At 44.4% G+C, this 22,186-nt stretch overlaps 1 protein-coding gene across 4 annotated transcripts; it reads left to right on the top strand.

Annotated features, from left to right (window-relative positions):
- The first annotated feature begins 590 nt into the window (after positions 1–590).
- Positions 591–13,488, top strand: poc5 (POC5 centriolar protein homolog (Chlamydomonas)). 4 transcript variants are annotated; one of them, XM_079515714.1, is made up of 13 exons: positions 591–729; positions 2,180–2,266; positions 3,369–3,519; positions 4,869–5,133; positions 5,257–5,301; positions 5,436–5,601; positions 6,743–7,012; positions 7,801–7,980; positions 9,113–9,257; positions 9,895–10,025; positions 10,435–10,512; positions 11,636–11,935; positions 12,646–13,488. In XM_079515714.1, the coding sequence occupies exons 2-13, from the start codon at positions 2,180–2,182 to the stop codon at positions 12,838–12,840; spliced, it is 2,013 nt and encodes a 670-aa protein (XP_079371840.1). In that variant the 5' UTR covers positions 591–729; the 3' UTR covers positions 12,841–13,488. The 4 variants fall into 4 exon arrangements, with proteins under 4 accessions (XP_079371840.1, XP_079371841.1, XP_079371839.1 ...); XM_079515715.1 differs by adding an exon at positions 12,527–12,550 and having other exon boundaries at positions 4,869–5,301; positions 12,646–12,760; XM_079515713.1 differs by having other exon boundaries at positions 4,869–5,301.
- Positions 13,489–22,186: the final 8,698 nt, after the last annotated feature.

Raw genomic sequence — 22,186 nt, 5'->3', positions numbered from 1 at the left:
CCTACATGTATTTGAAAACTTTTGGTTACTACCGGTATTTACTTTGTAGATTTGATTTATTTTATAGTACAAAACATACACTATAATTAACGAGTATAGGCCTACATTTACTTTTGGTTAAAGTAGCCAGCCTACATTATACCAATAGGCCTACTTTTGTTTTGATTGATTGATTGATTGATTAATTAACAGTTTGCAGAATTACATACATTTCAAGTACAACTCAATACAAAAACTGTTAACTGTGAGTGGACGACACCATAAAGCATTACACTTATATATTATATTACACATTACATTACATACTTTTACTACTTTTACTCAAGTAGATATTCGATTTTGCATTCCAGTATTGGTACTTGTACAGTACAGTAAGTTGTACTTAAGTAAAACGTTTGACCTTGAGTACTTTTCCCCACCACTGTAAAGTGTGTAGTAAATAATGTTTGGCTTTGATTCGGGTTGTGATTTGTTGTCGGTCGCTCGTGACGTCGCCCACCGTGGCGTTGTTCCGCATGCGGTTGGTTGCCAGGGGCAACTGGGCAACCTAACCTAACCCAGCCAATGGGAGCCGTTGTGACAGCACAGCCCTTCTGGGCAGCAGCCAATCAGCGCCGCCGTTGTTGAGGAATGAGGAGTCGGCCGGTTTGAAACGCGCAGCTCCAACTCAACTGTCAACAGAGAGAGAACACTCTGTGGATATTATTCTATTATTATTCTACATAAACGGTAAAAATACAACGTTTATAAACCTTTCTTTCTGCCGCATGTACAACTTAAACATAATATGCTATAATATGTTTTATAACCTGCTTAAGAAGACTGAAATAACGTCTGAAAAACAAACTGCAGTGCTGGGAGCCTGGGAGGAACTTTTAATCACTTTGATAAACACCCCCAGCATCCTTATGTAGAATAACGGTACAAAGTCAACATTAGAGCTATGGGATTTGGGAATGTTGTCTTCCTGCGCTCGCATGAAATACAGACCAGCCTCTCTGTTATTTGCGGAAATATAAAGCACGGTTTACCTACTCACCTAGCTCCTTTCGGAACCCTACGTTAAAGTTTCTGACATTTTGATGACTTTATGTAGGGTTCCTTCTCACCGGATTCAAGCGACATGGGATGCCATCTGATTTCCCCTGACTTAGCCCTGTGCTGCGGTGTGGGTGTCACGCTGACATATTCCAAACGAAGCATATGAACGCTATAGGAGACAACGAACCATCTGACCCCCCCCCGCGAACGGCTCAGAAGCCGTTAAGTATTTTTAATGTTTGTACGACCGTTTTGCCAGCTCTGAAATTCTCTCTTCGGTCCCTCCTTGTTGACATCTCGGTTGGCTAGCTGCGCCTACGAGGCGCGTAGGGAGGCGCTGCTAGCCAACCGAGATGCCGAGAGGCGGTACAATGGGATGTCAACAAGAGAGAATTTCAGAGCTGCCAAAACGGTCGTACAAACATTAAAAATACTTAACGGCTTCTGAGCCGTTCGCGGGGGGGGGTCAGATGGTTCGTTGTCTCCTATAGCGTTCATATGCTTCGTTTGGAATATGTCAGCGTGACACCCACACCGCAGCACAGGGCTAAGTCAGGGGAAATCAGATGGCATCCCATGTCGCTTGAGGCCGGTGAGACCGGACCCTACGTGGTAGGTCCAAAGGAGCTCAACCCGGGGGGTCCGGAGACGGGCTACTACTCACCAATACAAAGGCGGCTTGTGTTATTATTAGAAAGCCTACTTTCCTTAGGGGACCACTCTGAGCCGCCCACCTATGTATAAAATGCACTTTTTGGCCAGAAAGAGATTTCTTTTCACCGCATGGAAAAATCTTGTCTATGAGATTTTCTCTTGGCATTATCGGTAGAGGGCACAGTGGAGTAACTAAAAGTTGTTTATTTCGGTGAAAAAAATCCCTTTCTGGCCAAAATGTGCACTTTGTACATGTGGTGGGGGGCTCCGAGTGCGTCCACTAAGGAAAGTAGGCTTTCTAATAACACAAGCTGTGAGCTTGTAGATCTTCTATTTTCACCAGTTTGGGTCCCGGGCGAATATCTTATTTCTGTTTTGGGCCACGGGCTGAAAGGTTCGGGAACTACTGATGATGTAGAATTGTAGATGATTCACTGTTGTTAACACCGGAGGTCTGGTGGTACTGCTGTGTCGTTGCATGCAGATGTCCTCATCAGACGAGGCGGAGGAAACCAGTCCCGTTCTACCCAGAGACTCCGACAGAGGAAGTTCTGTTTCCTCCCTGCTACAGGTCTGTCTGTCTGTCTGTCTGTCTGTCTGTCTGTCTGTCTGTCTGTCTGTCTGTCTGTCTGACTGTGATTTTATTTCTCCATTTGTACATGGCCCCGTCTTATAGCTGCTTGCAGCTATATTATTATATTGTATGTATGTTTTGGGCTCACATGCAGCCACGACAGTGTTCCGTTCTGGCCGTCATGGCAGCCAGTTCCCACCGGAGGTCGTGCGGGAGCTCCGAGCGCTCGAGTTCGCCGTGCCAAACGACCGCCACCTTGCACAGCGTCTTAAGCGTTATTCATAGTCTAATATTTTCGGTGGTGAGGTGACCACCGAACTACAACATGACGTCACGGAGCCGCGGTGAAGAGCAAATCACCGCTCTCCCCAACCCTTCTCTCTGTTTTTACTCACCACCGCTCCACGTTATTACAGCTCCGGTGGTCACCTCACCACCGGAGCGGTGGTCACCTCACCACTGAAAATCCAGACTCTGAATAGGCCTTTAGGGCTAGGACTCAGGTCGAGGAAGTGCTTGTGGCGATGGTAGAAGTAGACGTGCTGTATCCTCCGAACAGCACCACATGCTCTCCCTCCCAGAGTCTCTTCGGGGAGAAAGTTCTCCGGGTCCAACTTCCACAGCGCGTTGTCGACCGACGTGTTTGTCGTAATCTTGTTTGCCGCCCAACACGTACAGCTCGTCGTCGTAGGCGAAGTGACCCCTAGCACCCTCCATCACGGTTGGAGGCGTTGTGCGGCGGCGGGGGGAGTGTCCAGCCACACGTTGCTCTCCGTGTCAAAGACACTTGACGGCGTTGGGCACCGTCAGCGTCCGCCTCAGCCCGCCGAACACGAACATCTTCGCCTTGACACCACCGGACCAAACCGCGGAGGCGAAGTCCGTCCAGCGCGTGCACATTGCTGGTGATCACGCACCGCCACGTCGTTCCTCCGTGCACGTACATGACGCTGCCCAGGACGCACGCCGAGTGACCGGACCGCGCCGCCGGGACAGACCCAGACGTCCGGGGTTTCTACTCGACAGCAACAATATGTTTGTTTGTGTGTTTGTGTGTGTGTTTGTGTGTTTGTTTGTGTGTGTGTTTGTGTGTGAACAGGATGAGTATGAGGAACTCCTGCGCTCCGCTGTGGTCACGCCCAGGCTGGACGCAGCAGGCGGAGGCCAGCTGCTCCTGGGCACCTCCTCCCTGCGCTCCCTACGCTCCTTGGAAGGAGATGACCACGCCATACAGCGGCACCCAGCAGCAGGTAAAGGTAGCTCTGGTCCATAGCGTTAGGACTTCTCCTTAACACTGTTACTTTTACCTCTGGTCCATAGCGTTAGAAGGACTTCTCCTTAGCGCTATGGTACTGTTAGCTCTGGTCCATAGCGTTAGAAGGACTTCTCCTTAGCGCTATGTTACTTTTACCTCTGGTCCATAGCGTTAGAAGGACTTCTCCTTAGCGCTATGGTACTGTTAGCTCTGGTCCATAGCGTTAGGACTTCTCCTTAACACTGTTACTTTTAGCTCTGGTCCATAGCGTTAGAAGGACTTCTCCTTAGCGCTATGGTACTGTTAGCTCTGGTCCATAGCGTTAGAAGGACTTCTCCTTAGCGCTATGTTACTTTTAGCTCTGGTCCATAGCGTTAGAAGGACTTCTCCTAAACACTATGTTACTTTTACCTCTGGTCCATAGCGTTAGAAGGACTTCTCCTTAGCGCTATGTTACTTTTAGCTCTGGTCCATAGCGTTAGAAGGACTTCTCCTAAACGCTATGTTACTTTTAGCTCTGGTCCATAGCGTTAGAAGGACTTCTCCTAAACACTATGTTACTTTTAGCTCTGGTCCATAGCGTTGGAAGGACTTCTCCTAAACGCTATGTTACTTTTAGCTCTGGTCCATAGGGTTGGAAGGACTTCTCCTAAACGCTATTTTACTTTTAGCTCTGGTCCATAGGGTTGGAAGGACTTCTCCTAAACGCTATGTTACTTTTAGCTCTGGTCCATAGGGTTGGAAGGACTTCTCCTAAACGCTATGTTACTTTTAGCTCTGGTCCATAGCGTTGGAAGGACTTCTCCTAAACGCTATGTTACTTTTAGCTCTGGTCCATAGGGTTGGAAGGACTTCTCCTAAACGCTATGTTACTTTTAGCTCTGGTCCATAGGGTTGGAAGGACTTCTCCTAAACGCTATGTTACTTTTAGCTCTGGTCCATAGGGTTGGAAGGACTTCTCCTAAACACTATGTTACTTTTAGCTCTGGTCCATAGGGTTGGAAGGACTTCTCCTAAACACTGTTACTTTTAGCTCTGGTCCATAGGGTTGGAAGGACTTCTCCTTAATGCTCATGAAGAAATCAAAGAAAAATCAAAGACATTCCATAAATTAGAAAACAAATGTTTAAGAAGTAGTGAAAATGGCTGATCTACAAACTGATGGCTGATCTACAAGCAATCCGTTGTGAGCTTGTAGATCTGCTATTTTCAGTAGTTTGGGTCTAATCTCTCTTTTGGGTCACAGGCTAAAAGGTTTGGGAACCACTGTACTAAACTATAACCTCTCATGGTCTTCTTCCAGTAAACTATAACATCCCATGGTCTTCTTCCATGTCGACACAGCGGCCGGCCGCTCGGCAAGCAGGGCTTCTTCGGTGAAGACCCCCACACCGGCCCAGAGGTCCTCCAGACAAACAGGCAGGAGCCCCGCACCTTCACACAGATCCTCCGGACAATCTGAGAAGACCTCCTCACCTCCACAGAGGTCCAGACAGGCAAGCAGGAGCCCCACACCATCACAGAGGTCCAGGCAGGCAAGCAGGAGCCCCACACCATCACAGAGGTCCAGGCAGGCAAGCAGGAGCCCCACACCATCACAGAGGTCCAGGTCCAGGCAGATGGAGAGGAGCCCCGCACCATCACAGAGGTCCAGGCAGATGGAGAGGAGCCCCGCACCATCACAGAGGTCCAGGCAGATGGAGAGGAGCCCCGCACCATCACAGAGGTCCAGGCAGATGGAGAGGAGCCCCGCACCATCACAGAGGTCCAGACCAAGGTTATTGTACTGTTGAAAACTAACAAAACAACGGAAATGTCATCAAATGGCGGTCCGTCGCTCGAGTACAGAATAAATAATGGACCTTGATGATATGACAAGGGTTGAAAACCACTGCTTTATTCCATGCACAGGTCCAGACAATCTGAGAGGACCCCCTCACCTTCACAGAGGTCCTCCACCAGGCAGACCAGTCCAAAGCCCTCGTCCTCAGACGCTCTCCTCACAGAGCTGTTCATCTGTGAGGAGAACATCAGCCAGATGGAGAACCTCCTGGACACCTGGAGCGTCCACCTCAAGGTAGGTTGGTTCAGTCACCTCCTGGACACCTGGAGCGTCCACCTCAAGGTAGGTTGGTTCAGTCACCTCCTGGACACCTGGAGCATCCACCTCAAGGTAGGTTGGTTCAGTCACCTCCTGGACACCTGGAGCATCCACCTCAAGGTAGGTTGGTTCCGTCACCTCCTGGACACCTGGAGCGTCCACCTCAAGGTAGGTTGGTTCAGTCACCTCCTGGACACCTGGAGCGTCCACCTCAAGGTAGGTTGGTTCAGTCACCTCCTGGACACCTGGAGCATCCACCTCAAGGTAGGTTGGTTCAGTCACCTCCTGGACACCTGGAGCATCCACCTCAAGGTAGGTTGGTTCAGTCACCTCCTGGACACCTGGAGCGTCCACCTCAAGGTAGGTTGGTTCCGTCACCTCCTGGAGACGCAATTTAGGCATTCATCAGACACTCTTAATCCAGAGCGATTTAGAGTAAGCAAGAACAAAGCATGGTTCTAATACATCAAATACATAGACAAATTATACATTGTCAACTAGGATCATAAGTAAGCTAAGAACCTAACATCCGTCTAACAGTAGAATATCTGTAGAATTAAACTATAATGAAACACTACAGAGTGCTATGTCTAGTGTCTACATAACATGCTATCTAAATTACATATTTTAGCCTTTGCATGCGCCTGCAGTCAGTGAAAAAAGGTAGTTTTTACGGTAGTTACGGTAGTTTGTAGTTTTATTTAGGGATGTCCCGATACACATTTTTCGATCCCGATACCACAATTTCTGTGTTAGCCGATACCGAATATCGATACCAGTGTTTGATCTCCTGTTGTGTTAGTTTATAGCTATCTAGCTATATATCTCGTGTTGTGTTTATAGCAGACTCCTCACTCATATGTGCACTTGCAGTTGCAAACTCCACATGCCTCAACATTTTATTTACCTGCCATAGTGTCAACCCCTTACCCCTGTGGTTAGACTGGCATATTTGCCGATACCGATATGACCCGCTATGACAAATAAGGGCCGATACCGATACTTTTCTGATACCGATACAGTATCGGGACATCTCTAGTTTTAGTTGACGAAATCAACCCTGGTGCTAATCCCACTGATCATGGTGGTGTTGGGTTGTGGTGCTTGTGCTTTGCAGTCCAACGTGGTGGCAGAGCTGCGCAGATGGAGGCTGCTCTTCGTGGAGCAGCACCAGCGGGAGCTGGGCCGAGAGCGGGACAGGGTCCACGTTCTCCAGGCGGAGGCGGAGGACCTCAGACAGCTGCTGGAGGCCTACCAGACCTCCGGCCACAGGAAGGACACGGTCATCAGCAACCTGACCGCCGCCCTGGACAGGCAGAGGGAGAAGGTGGACATGATGAGGACTCTGACCCACTGGAGACTGCAGCACTCCCACAGGCAGGACGAGGTAACACGCCAACCCTGTCCAACGCAGTGGCTCCAAAACCTTTTCACGTCAAGGACCCCCAAATTGACACCAATTAGGCCGCGGACCCCCATTAGAAAAGATATGCCAGGGACCCCCATACGATTTCTACCGCTCTAGCAGTGATTCTCAACCATTTTAATTTCACGGACCCCCATTTAATGGCATTTCTATCTCTGAGATCCCAATTTGTATAGTAAAATCTATATTAATTTAACTCTAATTTGTACACTCTCAAATCATATTTAACGGACATATAACCTATTTTCTCCTTTCATTGTCAATGGCAAATATGGGACGTGTGTGGATAAAAGCTGTATATAGGAGGGACTAGCGCCCCTCAAAAATCACACTCGTGTGAAGTGAGGGGCGCTCTTATCATCATACATCATGATACATCATCACATTCCGGCCAATCACTTTTGGCGTTTGTTTTTGTGGCTTTTGCCTTTATTTTATATTTTTTATGGAGGGACAGACTGTAGGCTGACAGGAAATGGGGAGAGAGATGGGGGGAAGACATGCAGTAAAGACCGTCGGGATCGGGAGTCGAACCCGCGGCACACTGCCAGACTGGATTACCAGCCAAGGTGCCTGGACCGCTGAGCCACGGCCCAGGCTGCGTCCTCACTTTTTAAGCCCTCAGCCAATCAACTCATCACTATGGGGTACACACGCGCACACAAAGCTGGGCATAGGAGGGGCTGGCGTCCTTCAAAAAGTAAAAGATGTGTGTGTGTGTGTGTGTGTGTGTGTGTGTGCACTTCCAGGCCCATGCGCTGCGCCGGGCGCAGCAGCACCACCACGCCGTCCTGAAGAGGAAGGTGTTTCTGGGATGGCACTCCCTGCTGCGATGCCACTGGAAAGACACGGTGGAGCGCGACTGTCGAACCCGAGCCCAGGACGTCTGCACGCGGCTGGCCGCCCAATACGACGCTAAGCTAGCAGAGGTGAGCTAACCTCTCCACCCGCCCATGGCCCATTCATGACGGGAAGAAACCCCTTTTGGTGTTTTAAGCATGTTATACTTTAGCGATTGAAAAATAGCAGATCTTGTAGATTTTTTTTTAATCTTGAAATTGTGGCGCAAATCTTTCAAATTATATTCTTTCAGAGTGAACGTTTTTAACTCAAATCTTTGCTTCTCGGGGGGGGGGGGGGGGGGGGGGGGGGGTCGCTGGAACAACATATTTTCAGATGGGGGTCCGTGGCCAAATACAGATAATTCTGGGGGTCCTTGACATGAAAAAGGTTGAGCACCACTGACATAGAAACGTAGGTTTTTCAGATTTAGAAGCAATTTTTTTTATCGGCCTCATGTCTAAAGGGGCTAGCAGAGGTAAGCTCTCCTTCAGCACCCAGCTGGCTGCGCCGCGTCATCATAAATGCGACACGGCTTGTGCAAGGACACTGCTGTGATTGGCCAGTAGCCACTTTGAGTGACATTCAGGGAAAACACTCATGATTTACTATTCTCCGCCTATCGGATCGCAACACTAGCGGCCCTGAATCGGCTCAATCGAACTTCACAACGTTCGAAACGGCAACTCGCTCGCTTTAGCGTGCTCTGTGGTGTCTCACGTGAGACCTCTGTCGCGGTCAGAATCTATACTTTAGCGACCAAAAAAACTGTGCGCAGTTGTTGTAGGCGAGAGGCACTTCCACGTTGGACACAGAAGCAGGGTGTAGTTATAAGCATAAGCTGTGGAAGGAAGGAATGGAAGGAAGGAGTCAGCTGAGGTGGTTCGGGCATCTGGTTAGGATGCCTCTCGGGCGCTTCCCTAGGGAGGTCCTCGACGCACGTCCCACTGGGAGGAGACCCCGGGCAGACCAAGGCGCAGTTGGAGGAAACACATCGACTCACTGGCCTTGGAACGTCTCGGAATCCCCCAGGAGGAAGTCACTAATGTTGCTCTGGAGAGGGAAGTCTGGAGCACTCTGGTGGAGCTGTTGCCCCCGCGACCCGACTACGGATAAGCGGTTGAAGATGGATGGATGGATGGATGTGTAGGATTTAGAACGTCTGATTGATTGATTATGATTGATTATGATTGATATGAATTGATTGATGGGTGTCCACAGCACGTCCAGGCCCTAGAGACGGCCCAGGCTGAGATGGAGAGACTGCGTCTGGAGAGAGAACGCTACGAGGACGCCATGAAGAAATCCTTCATGAGAGGAGTGTGTGCTCTGAACATGGAGGCTTTGAGCATGTTCCACAACACAGGTACACACGCACTAGGGGTGGGACGATATGGGTTCCTCACGATACGATATATATCGCGATATTAGGCCCTCGATAACGATACTATCACGATATTCGATATATTGCGATATTTGCGATATATCGATATATTGTATGAAATTTCATCTACTTGGAACTGAAAAAATGCAGCATTTTGTATTCCCACACAGCTGTTTGGAGACTTTGGACAAATCACCATCCAGTAATTCAGTACTTCTGGTTGCTGTGGAATCTGAGTGGGATTTGCTTTATTTTAGCTGTCATTTCCTCCTTTTCTAAACATGTTGTTCATCACTTCATTATGAACAACATTTCAAATTTCAAAAAAAAAAAAATCGATATCGATATTTTCATAATCAATATCGATTATTTATCGCGGGAGGACGTATCGATATATATCGCCATATCGATATTTCAGCACACCCCTAACACGCACGTGTTAAGTGTGCATAGCTGAATAGGATGGGGCAGGTCTACGCTCCTGTATTTCTTTTTAATCAGTTATTATGGCGGAACTTGGAGAGACAGATATTTTCTGAGTTGGTATAAAATGGTTGAGAACCATTGATCTAGTCTCTCTCCCCCTCCATTTAAACTCTCTCCCCCAAACCCCACGTAGAGGACACAGATGATGCAGACAGCGCTGCGATTGGTCAGTTCTCGTCTCACCCAGGGTCATCTACACACTTCAGCCCCGCCCACTTTGACCCCACGCCACCTCCGTCCCAGAATGCACCGCCACAGGAAGCAGTAAGACGAGCCCTTCACCCATTGGTCCATTATAATGCTAATAACCTAACTCCATTTTTGAGGTTTGGGATTTTTTTTGTTTTGTTGCATAAATCAATACTATTGAACACTCCATTGGACCCTCAAACTGTCTGCTTAAACAGCTGACTCTCATGCCTCTCAACCTCTCGTGCAAGTAATTGGCAATATATAAAGTCACAACACACCAACTTTGATGAGGCAGTATTGCTTTGTTTTCAAAATATAAGGTTTTCTCCATTACCAGAAAAAAAAAATCTGAAAAACATTTTGGAGTTAGGTGGTTTCTCCCTGGCAACAGAGATAATTTATTATATATAATTGGTCCTCACTAATGCTTATAATATGGTACTGTGCGTGTGCGCGCGTGTGTGTGTGCGCGTGTGGTCAGATTGACTCCACAACAAGACTTCCCTCCACCTCAGTGATCCACAGCTCTCTGCCACTAGGGGGCACTGCTGGCTCTCAGGTGAGACTTCAAGATGTTGGGAACAAAGATAGACTCAGTGGTGGAAAGTAACTACATACGTTTAGTTTAAGTACAATGTTTTGGTATTTATACTTTACTTTTCAATTTCCAATACTTTTACTTCCACTCCACCACATTTCAGGGCCAAATATTGTACTTTTACACTACAACTACAATTATTTGACAACTTTAGTTACTTTGTAGATTTTGATTATTAGCCTATTACAAAACATACATTAACCACATTTCGGCTATTTGAAAATAGCTGATCTAAAAGCTCTCAAAGTGTCGCGATGTGACGCATTCAGAGCTTGTAGATCTGCTATTTCCAAAAGATTTGTATACATTTGAAACCACAAAATGGGACATTCTGCATAACAACTACTTTTTTACCTTTCATACTATTTCGTACTATTTTTAATTCCAGAGTACTTTTTTTCCCACTACTGGATACACAGATTCTGTACTGATCTCGTCTTTAGGACAACAAACAAAGAGACTCGTCTGTACTCATGTCGTCTTTATGCATGGATTGAAGTTCTCAGTCGCCACGACTAATTTCATTGGATTTTGGATTCTGGAGATGCCAGCATTACTGCTATTTAAGTTCGATTCTACAAATGTCTTCTAAATCATGACAGTTTTCAGAAAAACCCATGTTTCTATGTCAGTGGTTCTCAACCTTTTTCATGTCAAGGACCCCTGAGGCTGAGGAAGGTCGCAAGACCGAAACGTTGCTTCTTAAATAAATGCTCTGAACCTAGCAAGTGGTGGTGTACGGGTGTCCCTCCTTTCTACAATCTCAAGGACCCCAAAGATTATCTGTATTTGGTCGCCGACCCCCATCTGAAAATATGTTGTTTCAGTGACCTCCCCAGGAGCAAAGATTTGAGTTAAAAATGTTCGTTTTGAAAAAATATATATTCCAATTTTGCGCCACATTTTCAAGATTTTTCAAAAATAGCAGATCTACAAGCTCATAGCGCGCCACATAGCGCGCCACAGAGTGAAAAAAACAAGTGATATTTGAATTAAGTCAAATCACTGAATATACCTTTTTAAATCGCTCTGGATTAAGAGCGTCAGATAAATGGCTACATTATAAATGCTACTGTGTTTCCAGAAGAGTTCACGTGTGGCGGTGACGACGGCGGCGCAGCAGCAGCAGAAAGCCTCCAATAAGACGGTGACGGCTCGCATCACAGCGCGCCACGCCCCCTCTGCCAGCCAGGACCCCTCCGCCAGGACCCCCCGGAACCACCTGGCCAAGAAGACCGCCCACAACGACCTCGTTAAGACCACCGCCGCCGCCGCCCCACCCCGCACTGACCTCGTTAAGACCACCCGCTCACACCTCCACGTGATGGGCGTGGCTCCTCCCATGAGCTCCGTCATGGTGGAGCGTCATCATCCCGTTACACAGGTAGGAAACGTTAACTCTTTAACTGTGTATGCAGTGTACCTAATAAAAAAGCAATTTTCCCGTCTGCAAATGATACAGAACTCTGCCGCCCGACTACTTACAAACACGAAAAAACGGGACCATATCACACCCATACTAGCTGGCCTTCACTGGTTGCCTGTGGGCTCCAGATGCGATTTAAAAATTCTTCTTATCACTTATAAAGCCTTAAACGGACTGGCCCCTGGTCTATATTCTTGATATGCTCTCCCCGCACAAACCTGAACGCATCCTTAGATCGTCAGATAAGGCCCTCCTTGATGTCCCTACGACAAATGTAGTTACCCGTGGTGATCGGGCCTTTTCCGCCCGGGCACCTAGGTTGTGGAATGCATTGCCGAGTGCCGACACAGCTAAGGCTATACAGGCACACCTTCTGTGCCTGTATTTCTTATTTGAAGACCTACCTGTTTTTTATAATTTGTTATTTACTTGACTGCACATATTTAAATGTATTAAACTGTATTTCCTGTATTTTCTTTTTACTGTATTTGCTTTTTGTTTTTGACTTGATGTGTTCATTGCTGTTTCTTCTGGCCCTGCTCTGTGCAGCACTTTGGAACATTGTCTTAAAAGGTGCTATATAAATAAAATTCATTATCATTATCATTACCTGTATACTGTAGCTAAAATGACAGCTGGTTTTAACAGTCCATTTCCTGTTTCTTCAGCTGACGGTCGGCCAGGCGACGGCCGCCATGTTTCCCCGTCCGTCACAACACCACAGCGGGGGTCCGGGCGGGAAGCCCCTCCCCCATGGCGCCGCCCACTCGTCATGTGACCTGCCACACGCCAGGAGGCCCCTCCTGCCCTCTCGCCACGCCCACTCATCATGTGACACACACTCCATTAAGATCGTGGACTGACTTCCTCATTTTAGAAGAATGAGTGCTCCTCAAACTCTGAAAAATGGTTTGTGCCAGGGACCCCCTCAGCCCCAGGGACCCCCTCAGCCCCAGGGACCCCCCAGAAGAGAAGATTTAGGTCCAAAAAAAGAAAAAAAAATCACAAATAGCAGGTGTAAAGCTATCTCTATTCTAGGGCTTTAACCATACATATTCTGGGGCTTTGAGAAACAAATCCTAGTATCTCCATTCTGTGTGGAACATTTGCCAAAAATAGGCAATCTGGCATTGAGGATTGAACCCTAGTATCTCTATTCTATGGCTTTGAGGATTGAAGCCTATAGCATCTATCTATTATATGGCCAAAAATAGGCAATCTGCAAGACACTGTGGATTGCCTATTTTTGGGCGAATCCATTTTGGTATAGAGTGAAATGAGCGGACCAAGTCCAGTCCAGGTCAGGGTTACTAACTAAGCATTTAGGGTAGAAGTGGTTAGCGAACTTAGCATTGTATCATTTTTATTTGAAGTATTCTCTCATTTTGGAAAGAGATTTTCCTTTGCACTGTTTTGTACAAAGTCTTTGATAGAGTTTAGTTTTTGTTAATGTTTATGACAAAGACTGTTCAGGGGATTGAAGTGTTTATTAAAATCATTTTTTTAAATTATTGAAAGTCAAAACATGACACTGTGTAATAATCTTTTTCTATTGTACAACATCAATACATAACTATGTAAATAGGCTCTCTCTCTCTCTCTGTGTGTGTGTGTGTGTGTGTGTGTGTGTGTGTGTGTGTGTGTGTGTGTGTGTGTGTGTGTGTGTGTGTGTGTGTGTGTGTGTCTGTGTGTGTGTGTGTGTGTGTGTGTGTGTGTGTGTGTGTGTGTGTGTGTGTGTGTGTGTGTGTGTGTGTGTGTGTGTGTGTGTGTGTGTGTGTGTGTGTGTGTGTGTGTGCGTGCGTGCGTGCGTGCGTGCGTGCGCGTTGCTGCTTTTTTTAGTTTTGAAGTTGTTCTTCTAGAAGTCGGTCTTGAGTGGGATTTGAACCCACAACCTCCAGATCATGTAACCAATATCCTAACTCACTGAGCTACTGTACATGCTACCTGCAACAGCACAATCTTCCTTTGCCATTGAGTAACAACATTGGTACAAAAAATAAAAGATAGAATAACAGGAGCTTTGTCTATCGTTTGTTGTGTGATCTAGACGTTAGAATGTTTAGGAATCACAATGGAAACAAGCCTCTGGCTTTTCTGTCATTATCTATTTGGCTTTTTATAAACACTACTACTTATTACAATTTAAAACATACAAATACAATAGGCAGCTCTTTACCTCAAATTAAAGTTGCATCATTCTCAAGTAGGCCGGTAACCGACGGTCACGTACAGGTCTAGTACATTTTAAAGCTGAGGATTTAAAAAAAATCACACCCGTGTGAACTGAGTGGTGTAAGGTCTTATATAGACTGATCAGCTGTGGTCTGACGTAATGTCTGACGTAATGAAATCACACCTGTGTGAACTGGGTGACCATAGCAACCATGCTCATTTTTTGGTACGAACAGACAGACTAAACTAACAAAGCCAGTTGTAGGAGTGGTTTACACCACTCAAAAAGTGCATGAATATCATTCAGATGATGGACTAAATTCAGATGATTTTGTTATTGTTACATTTGTGGGCAAAACTATTTATACTATTGGCCCACTGATCCCAAACGACTATATAACACTTAGATAATGATTATTTTATTTCAGTTACTATGTGTTCCTCTACTGACACAGCATTATGTGTCTGTGAGCCAGCTAGGACCAAATCTGGGCCATCGGTACCATCTGGTGAGAATAATTCTCATATTGATTTTTTTGGGAACGTACGTATACACCCCTAGTGCTAGAAAGTTGTATGCATGTACATCTATGTGATATAGCATTGCATCGGTGGTAGCTTCCTGTGTGTTATCACTCCATTCACAACCCCATGCAGCGGTGGTAGCTTCCTGTGTGTTATCACTCCATTCACAACCCCATGCCTAAACACACTTTTACAAATTGGAACGAGGCATTCCACTGATGGTTTTATCTTATTATTGATCCTCTCTCTTTGGAAAATGGTGGGCATAGCTCAGACAAAATGATGGTTTTCGGAAAAGTTATTAAAATGAGCAACTCGATAGAAATGTAATCTATTACTGGCAGTGGCAACATATTGACTATGCCGAATGCCGATACAGTATACATTACACAATATGGACTTTTGTTTTCATGAAGGATGTTGAGGCCAGTCCACACCAGTGCAACTAGTTGAAATTTCAGCGGTCTGCACTGACCAGCTGCAGACTTTGGGGATAATGTATCGACTGATAACAGTATCGACTGAAACGATGACGAGAAATGTTCGTCGGCTACCTTTTTTCGTGTAGTTTCAGTCGACTAAATATCATAAGATTTTAGTCGACTAAATCTACATGTGTGTTGGCGGGCCTTGATGCCGTCATAATGGCTGATTTTATACTTGAAAATAGCCTATCTACAAGCAGCGCGACGCGCTGTGAGCTTGAAGATCGGCTATTTTCAGCACAAGTGTAAAATGACTTATAGTGGATCTCTTGTCCACTAGTCTCTTCCTAACATTTTAGTCCCGTTTTTATTTGTTGACGAAATTGTTAGTATAGTTAGTCTTAGTTTTCATTTAGTTTTCGTCAGTGAAAAAAGGTAGTCGACGGAAAATCTGCGTAACACTTGGATGTCACTTCCGTAACACCATTAACACCATGTCTTGGTTGTAATATATACTGATACCTGCGACATAGAACCAAAGCATTCTACTTGAAACTGACGATTCTCTTTTTGGAGAAAAAAATAAATAATAATAGTATACGGTGGCCATAGCTCAACTGCAAAGAAAACGTTTGAAAAAACAGAAGTACATCTTGTGTAATGTATATGGTCACTATGTTGTCACTGCCAGTACATATAGCATTTCACAGGATGTACTTCTGTTTAAGATGATGGTTTACCGTCAACCAGGGACTGTTTCCTTCCCTCTGTAAATAACCTAACGCTGTATTACAGTGATTACAACACACAGATTTGTTTTTCTTTTTTTTTGTGCATATGTAGGCCTACCAACTTCTGTGTCACATTTATTACAGTTAGGAGAGCTGAGACCAAGCTTGCTTCTCAGTAGAGATGTATAATGGAGTCTGTGTAAAATTTTGAATTGTCTTTCTCTATCATTATTGCAACTCAAAATAGTAAGTGTATTTCCTATAATTGTTGTCCAAGTATTGGTCTTCTATCTGACATTCCAAGTCAATCTGCCACTGCCTTCGAATATGATCAGAATATGAACATTAAACAATTGACACTGGGTGAAAAAAGATGTGTTACAAAAATCGTGTGATTAGCATTTAAGTAGAAAAAAGAAGAATGAGTCGGCACACTGGTGATGCAGAAAAAGCTCCTCTAAAGTTTATTGCTGCTCGTGCAATCAACGTTTAGATCTTAATAGATCTTCATCAGGACATACTGTAACTGTATACATGTGAATGGACATAAACACATTATGTTTAACTAGTACACCAAATGCACACTAAAGCAGAAACCACACCAAAGGGTCGCCATGCAACTCCTTGCATCCTAACCTCGCGTCACCAGGCTTTCCACCTCGGAGGAAAAAAGCCTGGTCTGTTGTGTTACTAAATTGCTGTGTGAACCGGTTTGGAGCGGATGATATCGTTACGTCATGTTGTAGTCATTGTTTTGTAGTCATCAGGCAGGAATTCACCATCATCTGGAACTTCCTTTCCCTCAAATTACAATAAAAGCTTTCGTAGCCTGTGGCTTTTATTGAGAAGAATCGGTTTGAGGGATAAACCCGAAACCGTCTAGTCCTGTCTCGACCCTTTGGTGTGGTTTGGGCTTAAGGGAAAGTGAGGTCATATCAGCTAGTCAGCTCCACTCATCGATGGCTGGTATTGCAAATAATATATATATATAATAAAGAACAAACCATCCCAGAATCAAAAAAGCAATACATTTGCATTTACAGTATCCCAAGACTAATACATATTATAAATATATCAGGTAGGCCTACTTGTAATATAATTATATATATGCCATTTGACAAATGAGGTCTGATGTAATCATATAGCAAATATAGCACGAAAATAAGGATTAAAGATCTAGGAGATTATAGAGCGTTCACATTTAGGCTTCAAGGTTAGATCCAGTAGTTTGGGGTTAACTGCTAGGCGCTCATTGGATAGCATTAGCCTCGCATTGCCAGCCTTCATCTGCGTTCGCAATGCATATTGCCTCAGGCAGATTACGCAGTGATATTAGTATCGCTACGCGAGGCTAGGATAGCATGGCATGGGGACAGCATTGATCATGGGGTCATGTGTCATGAGAACAGCATTGTCAGACAGGGATGGCTGCAGGTTTCCTGTGCAGGGACCAATCTGGCGGAGTAGGCACATGGAGAGTATCACACCTAAGATCTGTACCAAGACAATATATATCATATTTAGGCAATCATATAAATGAGTGATGTTTGCAGTTTTAATGCACATCAGCTGTCTGTTATTATGTGGGTGTTAAGAAAAGGTCTTTGAGGTCACAGAGATGGCGTATTACTGTATGTGTTAATGATGAGACAAGGTTTTATAGCTTTGAGAAATACTGTAACACATACCCCTGCTGCTGAAAAGCCAAAGGTTATTCCCAGGACTACATCTGGGAATACTTGTGATAATGATATCTCCTGCCGCGCCTAAAAATAAAAAAAAGTCTCAATTCTCAAATGTATTTGCATGGCCCTCAAAGCGCTATACAGGACCACACTTAACAAATTAAACACACACACACACACACACACACACACACACACACACACACACACACACACACACACACACACACGGATATGTCACAACAGACACACATGGGCTGACCATTGTGACATATCCACCAATAATAATATTGCTCTCCCTTTTTACAAAAAACTTTAACAGTTGGAATCTCAGATAAGATTAATTGTATGATGAGCCTCAATTACCAATGTTAATAAACCTCAAAAGGGCTTACCTGAGGTACAAACTGATAGACTTGGATGCCTGTGATGAACTGAAAGATAGCTCCAACCATCATCACTACCGTAAACTACACAGGATAGACAATGGTGTTACAACGGTGTTGATTATGTGATATAGTACAATAGAATAGAGTTGACAATAGAATAGAATAACGTACTATAACCAGGGCAACAGCGTTCTCACGGCAAGCTCCAAATATCCCCAAAATGGAGACGATGATTAAGCCCACAGCGGTTACATGGATCCACTCGATACCGCCAGACTGATAGAGTCAACAACAGAGAGAGAGTCAGCTGGATCTAACACACTGTTTCAAACAACATTAAAAGAAATACATAAAAAACATGAAAAAACATTAATTAAAATTTGAATTAATTAAAAACAAATTGCTATTTTTTCCCAGTAATTCCACAAGGGAAAAAAAATCAAAGAAATCCCAACTATATCATCGATCCAACCCATGTGTCCTTTTTTGTGTCTTTTGTATATTGTTATAGGGGCGGCTGTGGCTCAGGAGGTAGAGCAGGTTGTCCAATGACCCGTGGGTCGGCGGTTCGAATCCTGCATGGCTCTCCTGTCCACATGTTGAAGTGTCCTTGGGCAAGACACTGAACCCCACCTTGCCTCCAGTGGTTGCCACCATTGGTGTGTGAATGTGGGAGGTGAGGATGCTGGCATTGACTGTTCCCTGCTTCACCTTATAGCCATGGCGGTGCCAGACTCATCCAGAGGATTCACTGATGCTTCCTCCCCACGTCAGTGAATCCTCACTATGAGTCTGCATGGCCCCTGATGCTTCCTCCCCATGTCAGTGAATCCTCACTATGAGTCTGCATGGCCCCTGATGCTTCCTCCCCATGTCAGTGAATCCTCACTATGAGTCTGCATGGCCCCTGATGCTTCCTCCCCATGTCAGTGAATCCTCACTATGAGTCTGCATGGCCCCTGATGCTTCCTCCCCAGTCAGTGAATCCTCACTATGAGTCTGCATGGCCCCTGATGCTTCCTCCCCCATGTCAGTGAATCCTCGCTATGAGTCTGGCTGCCAGGCTATAGCTTCACCTCCCAATGCATGAGTGAATGGACCATTGTAAAGCACTTTGAGTAAGCACGTCGTAGTGCATAGAAAAGTGTTATAAAATGCTATCTATTGTTGTTAAGATTATTTTTCTGTCATTTGATGTCTTATAGTCTACTGTTCGAAAAATCAAAATAAAATATGTAAAAAAAAAAGGGGGGGAAAAAGTACAGTATAGGACGGACAGACAGACAGACAGACAGACAGACAGACAGACAGACAGACAGACAGACAGACAGACAGACAGACAGTAATCATTACCTGGTCATGGTAGATGAGAGTGAGTGCAAGTAAAAGCAACAAGCATCCTGCAATCTGAACAAAAGATCTACAACTCAGACTGATTTTACAATTCAGATAGGCCTATACAGTCTAAATGGCATGAACAAGTAACAGTCTGAACAGCAATTTAGTAAACAGACAATTATATTTTAGGTCAGGATAACAATTTTCAGTGGTGGAAAAAAGTACTCACTTAAGTAAAAGTATCAATACTGCTGTAGAAATACTCAGTTTAAGTCCGGAATTCAAAATGTACTTGAGTAAAAGTATCACATCTACAAGCTCACAATGCGCGCATTGCGACGCATTGTGAGCTTGTAGATCGGCTACTAAGCTACTTTCAAACAGCCGAAATGTGTAGGGCCTAAAAAGGGACAGGACACCCAAAATCACCTTTTCTTACATTTTAAGAAATATAAATGTGTCACTTGTGATAGGGAGCAATGATATAGAACAATTCTTATAAGCCTAACCCTAAACCAGAACTGGTTTAAAAGCTTTCTACTGTTTCTGTAGCTATTTATGTGTGTTTCCACATTTCTGGGTGAAAAGAAATAATTGCCGCCACTGGTTAAATTTTTACACATGTTTGATTTCTGCGATGCAGTGACGTAGGCATATCTAATTAACATTTATGTTTGTTTCATTTCAGATTTGTATTGCGGGCGCGTGGTTTGCTTCCCTGTACGTTGACGAGATCTTGCTCGAGAAAGTTATTTGAAATTTAAGTAGGGATACCTGGAGGAAATGTATGTGCCCTGATCTAAAATACCATCACCCTTCCTCTGAATGAAAATTAAAATCCAGTCCCCCCCTCCAAGTGATTAAACAAAAAATGAAGCACCCTCCCCGGCCTAACATGACATATAACTCAGTAAAATGATGCCTAAAACCTATTTCTAACTTAAACATCAGTAGGCTATAAGTAGCGTTTTTTCGGTCAGATTCGATCCTGCAGACTGTCTTGTCTCATAGTCCTCCAAACGCTATACCCAATTGCTGATAAAAACTTGGTGGAGTTACTAATGTCACAGTTTCGGCTCATGTCTTGTCTCTTGCCCACTGAACCTTACATAATACCTGTGTATACTACTGATAGTATTATTTATACATACGTACCAAAAGTAGACTATTGAGGACATAAAATATATTTTTCAGACAGGGGTTGGCTTTTTGCACCTGTGGCATTTTACCTAAGAAAGAAAGAAAGAAAGAATCCAACATAAATCCAAATAAATATCAATCCAATCCATATAAATGTAATTGGTAAGTAATGCACAATATGATGTTAAATAATATATGATCACAACCGTCTATTTTAGTTTAAGTCTAACTTTACTTTTCACGAGTAAAACAAAGTGGGCCCCTGTATACTGTAGTCTGCATGTTGTACTTTAATAAAATAAGTTATCCATGCGGAAAAATCTTACCTGGGCCTCCAAGATTCTGAAGAACTGATCAATTAATTGTTAATAGACTTGTTGAGTTGCCTGTGTGCAAAATAAGAAAAGAATGGAGCAGACAGACCAGTATGTTTCAATACTGAATACAAATGTATTCAAGGGGGAAGTGCTTAACCAGGCTAGTCTTGCAAAATGTTCTACTTGCAAGTTGCAACCCTATGGCAGTTGCAACCGGTTGACCATAAAAGGAGTTGCAACTGGTGTGTTTTTCGGCTTTATATGAGAAAGGAAAGAAACCTTTCATTTTCACAAGCCAAAGAAATTTCCATCCAGTGTGACCAGAGCACTAAGGCCCGGACACAGAACACCAGACTACGCCACTCTGGGAGTTTCACCCAGAGAATATATGATACATAATGAATACCCACAGGGTTGAAATAAAGGGGAGCAGAGACGTGCATTTCCAGTTATACAAATTATATCGTTTTGTTTTATTTATAACTCAAGGCAGCATAAATATCAGGTTAGAAGTATTTATCAGTTGCAAAATGCCATTTAGTTAAAAGTGACTTCATTACTAAAATCAATATCAAAGTCAAATATGAAAAGGGATTATGAATATGACAGTTAGGGGCCTATATGCTATACTATACCAGGTAGCAGGGGTTTTAAACGTCCTGACACAGGAGAGAGGCAGGGAGTGAGGGGAGAGAAGGGAAATGTCTAACCGCCACCAAAGAGCCCACACACGGCAAGACACACGTCACTCTTCAATCACTGCAAGACAAGAGATACTGTTAAACACTCGCAATAAAACTGGGAAGAAGCATGCAGACTATACTAAATCCCAAACACAGCCTACCACCCGTGACCATCCCACCTGTCGGACTACTATCTGATACCTGCTATACTGGCACAGCTGGGCCAAATGTAGGCACCACCATTATGAGGAACTACTATTAAGTTAAATCATTAAAACAGCCGGTTTGCACAAACAATAAACAAAACAAATAAGCAAAATAGGGACAAAAACAGCAGAGGCAAAGAGCTCCTCAACCAGCACATTGCTTCAAGAGCCTGCCTGGGAATCATTCTAGGCCAAAGAGAAGTGACTGAGAAGTGTGAAGGCCTTCAAGGCCCCCAATCTACAAGTTGAGTTGAATCTTTGATATGAAATAAAAACAACATCTACCAAAAAAAGGGTTAAGAATAGCTCATATTAATGTCAATAGTTTGAGAAATAAAGTTCAAGAAATATCTACCTTGATTAATGGGGAAAATATAAATGTACTTGCTGTCTCAGAGACACATTTAGACGAGTCAATTACAGATATGGGGGTTGGCATATCAGGCTATAACATTTTTAGAAATGATAGGAATATTTTTGGGGGAGGTGTAGCAATATATATACAAAGCCATATTCCAGCCAAGGTTATATCTGACCTGATGAGTCCTGGTATTGAAGCGCTTTGGTTGGAGGTCCATCTTGCTCACTGTAAACAGTT

Source organism: Electrona antarctica (genome assembly GCF_951216825.1).
Source record: "Electrona antarctica genome assembly, chromosome: 12".
NCBI lineage: Eukaryota > Metazoa > Chordata > Actinopteri > Myctophiformes > Myctophidae > Electrona > Electrona antarctica.
Note: the sequence above shows the minus strand (reverse complement) of the source record. Positions and strands in the feature narration are given on the sequence as shown.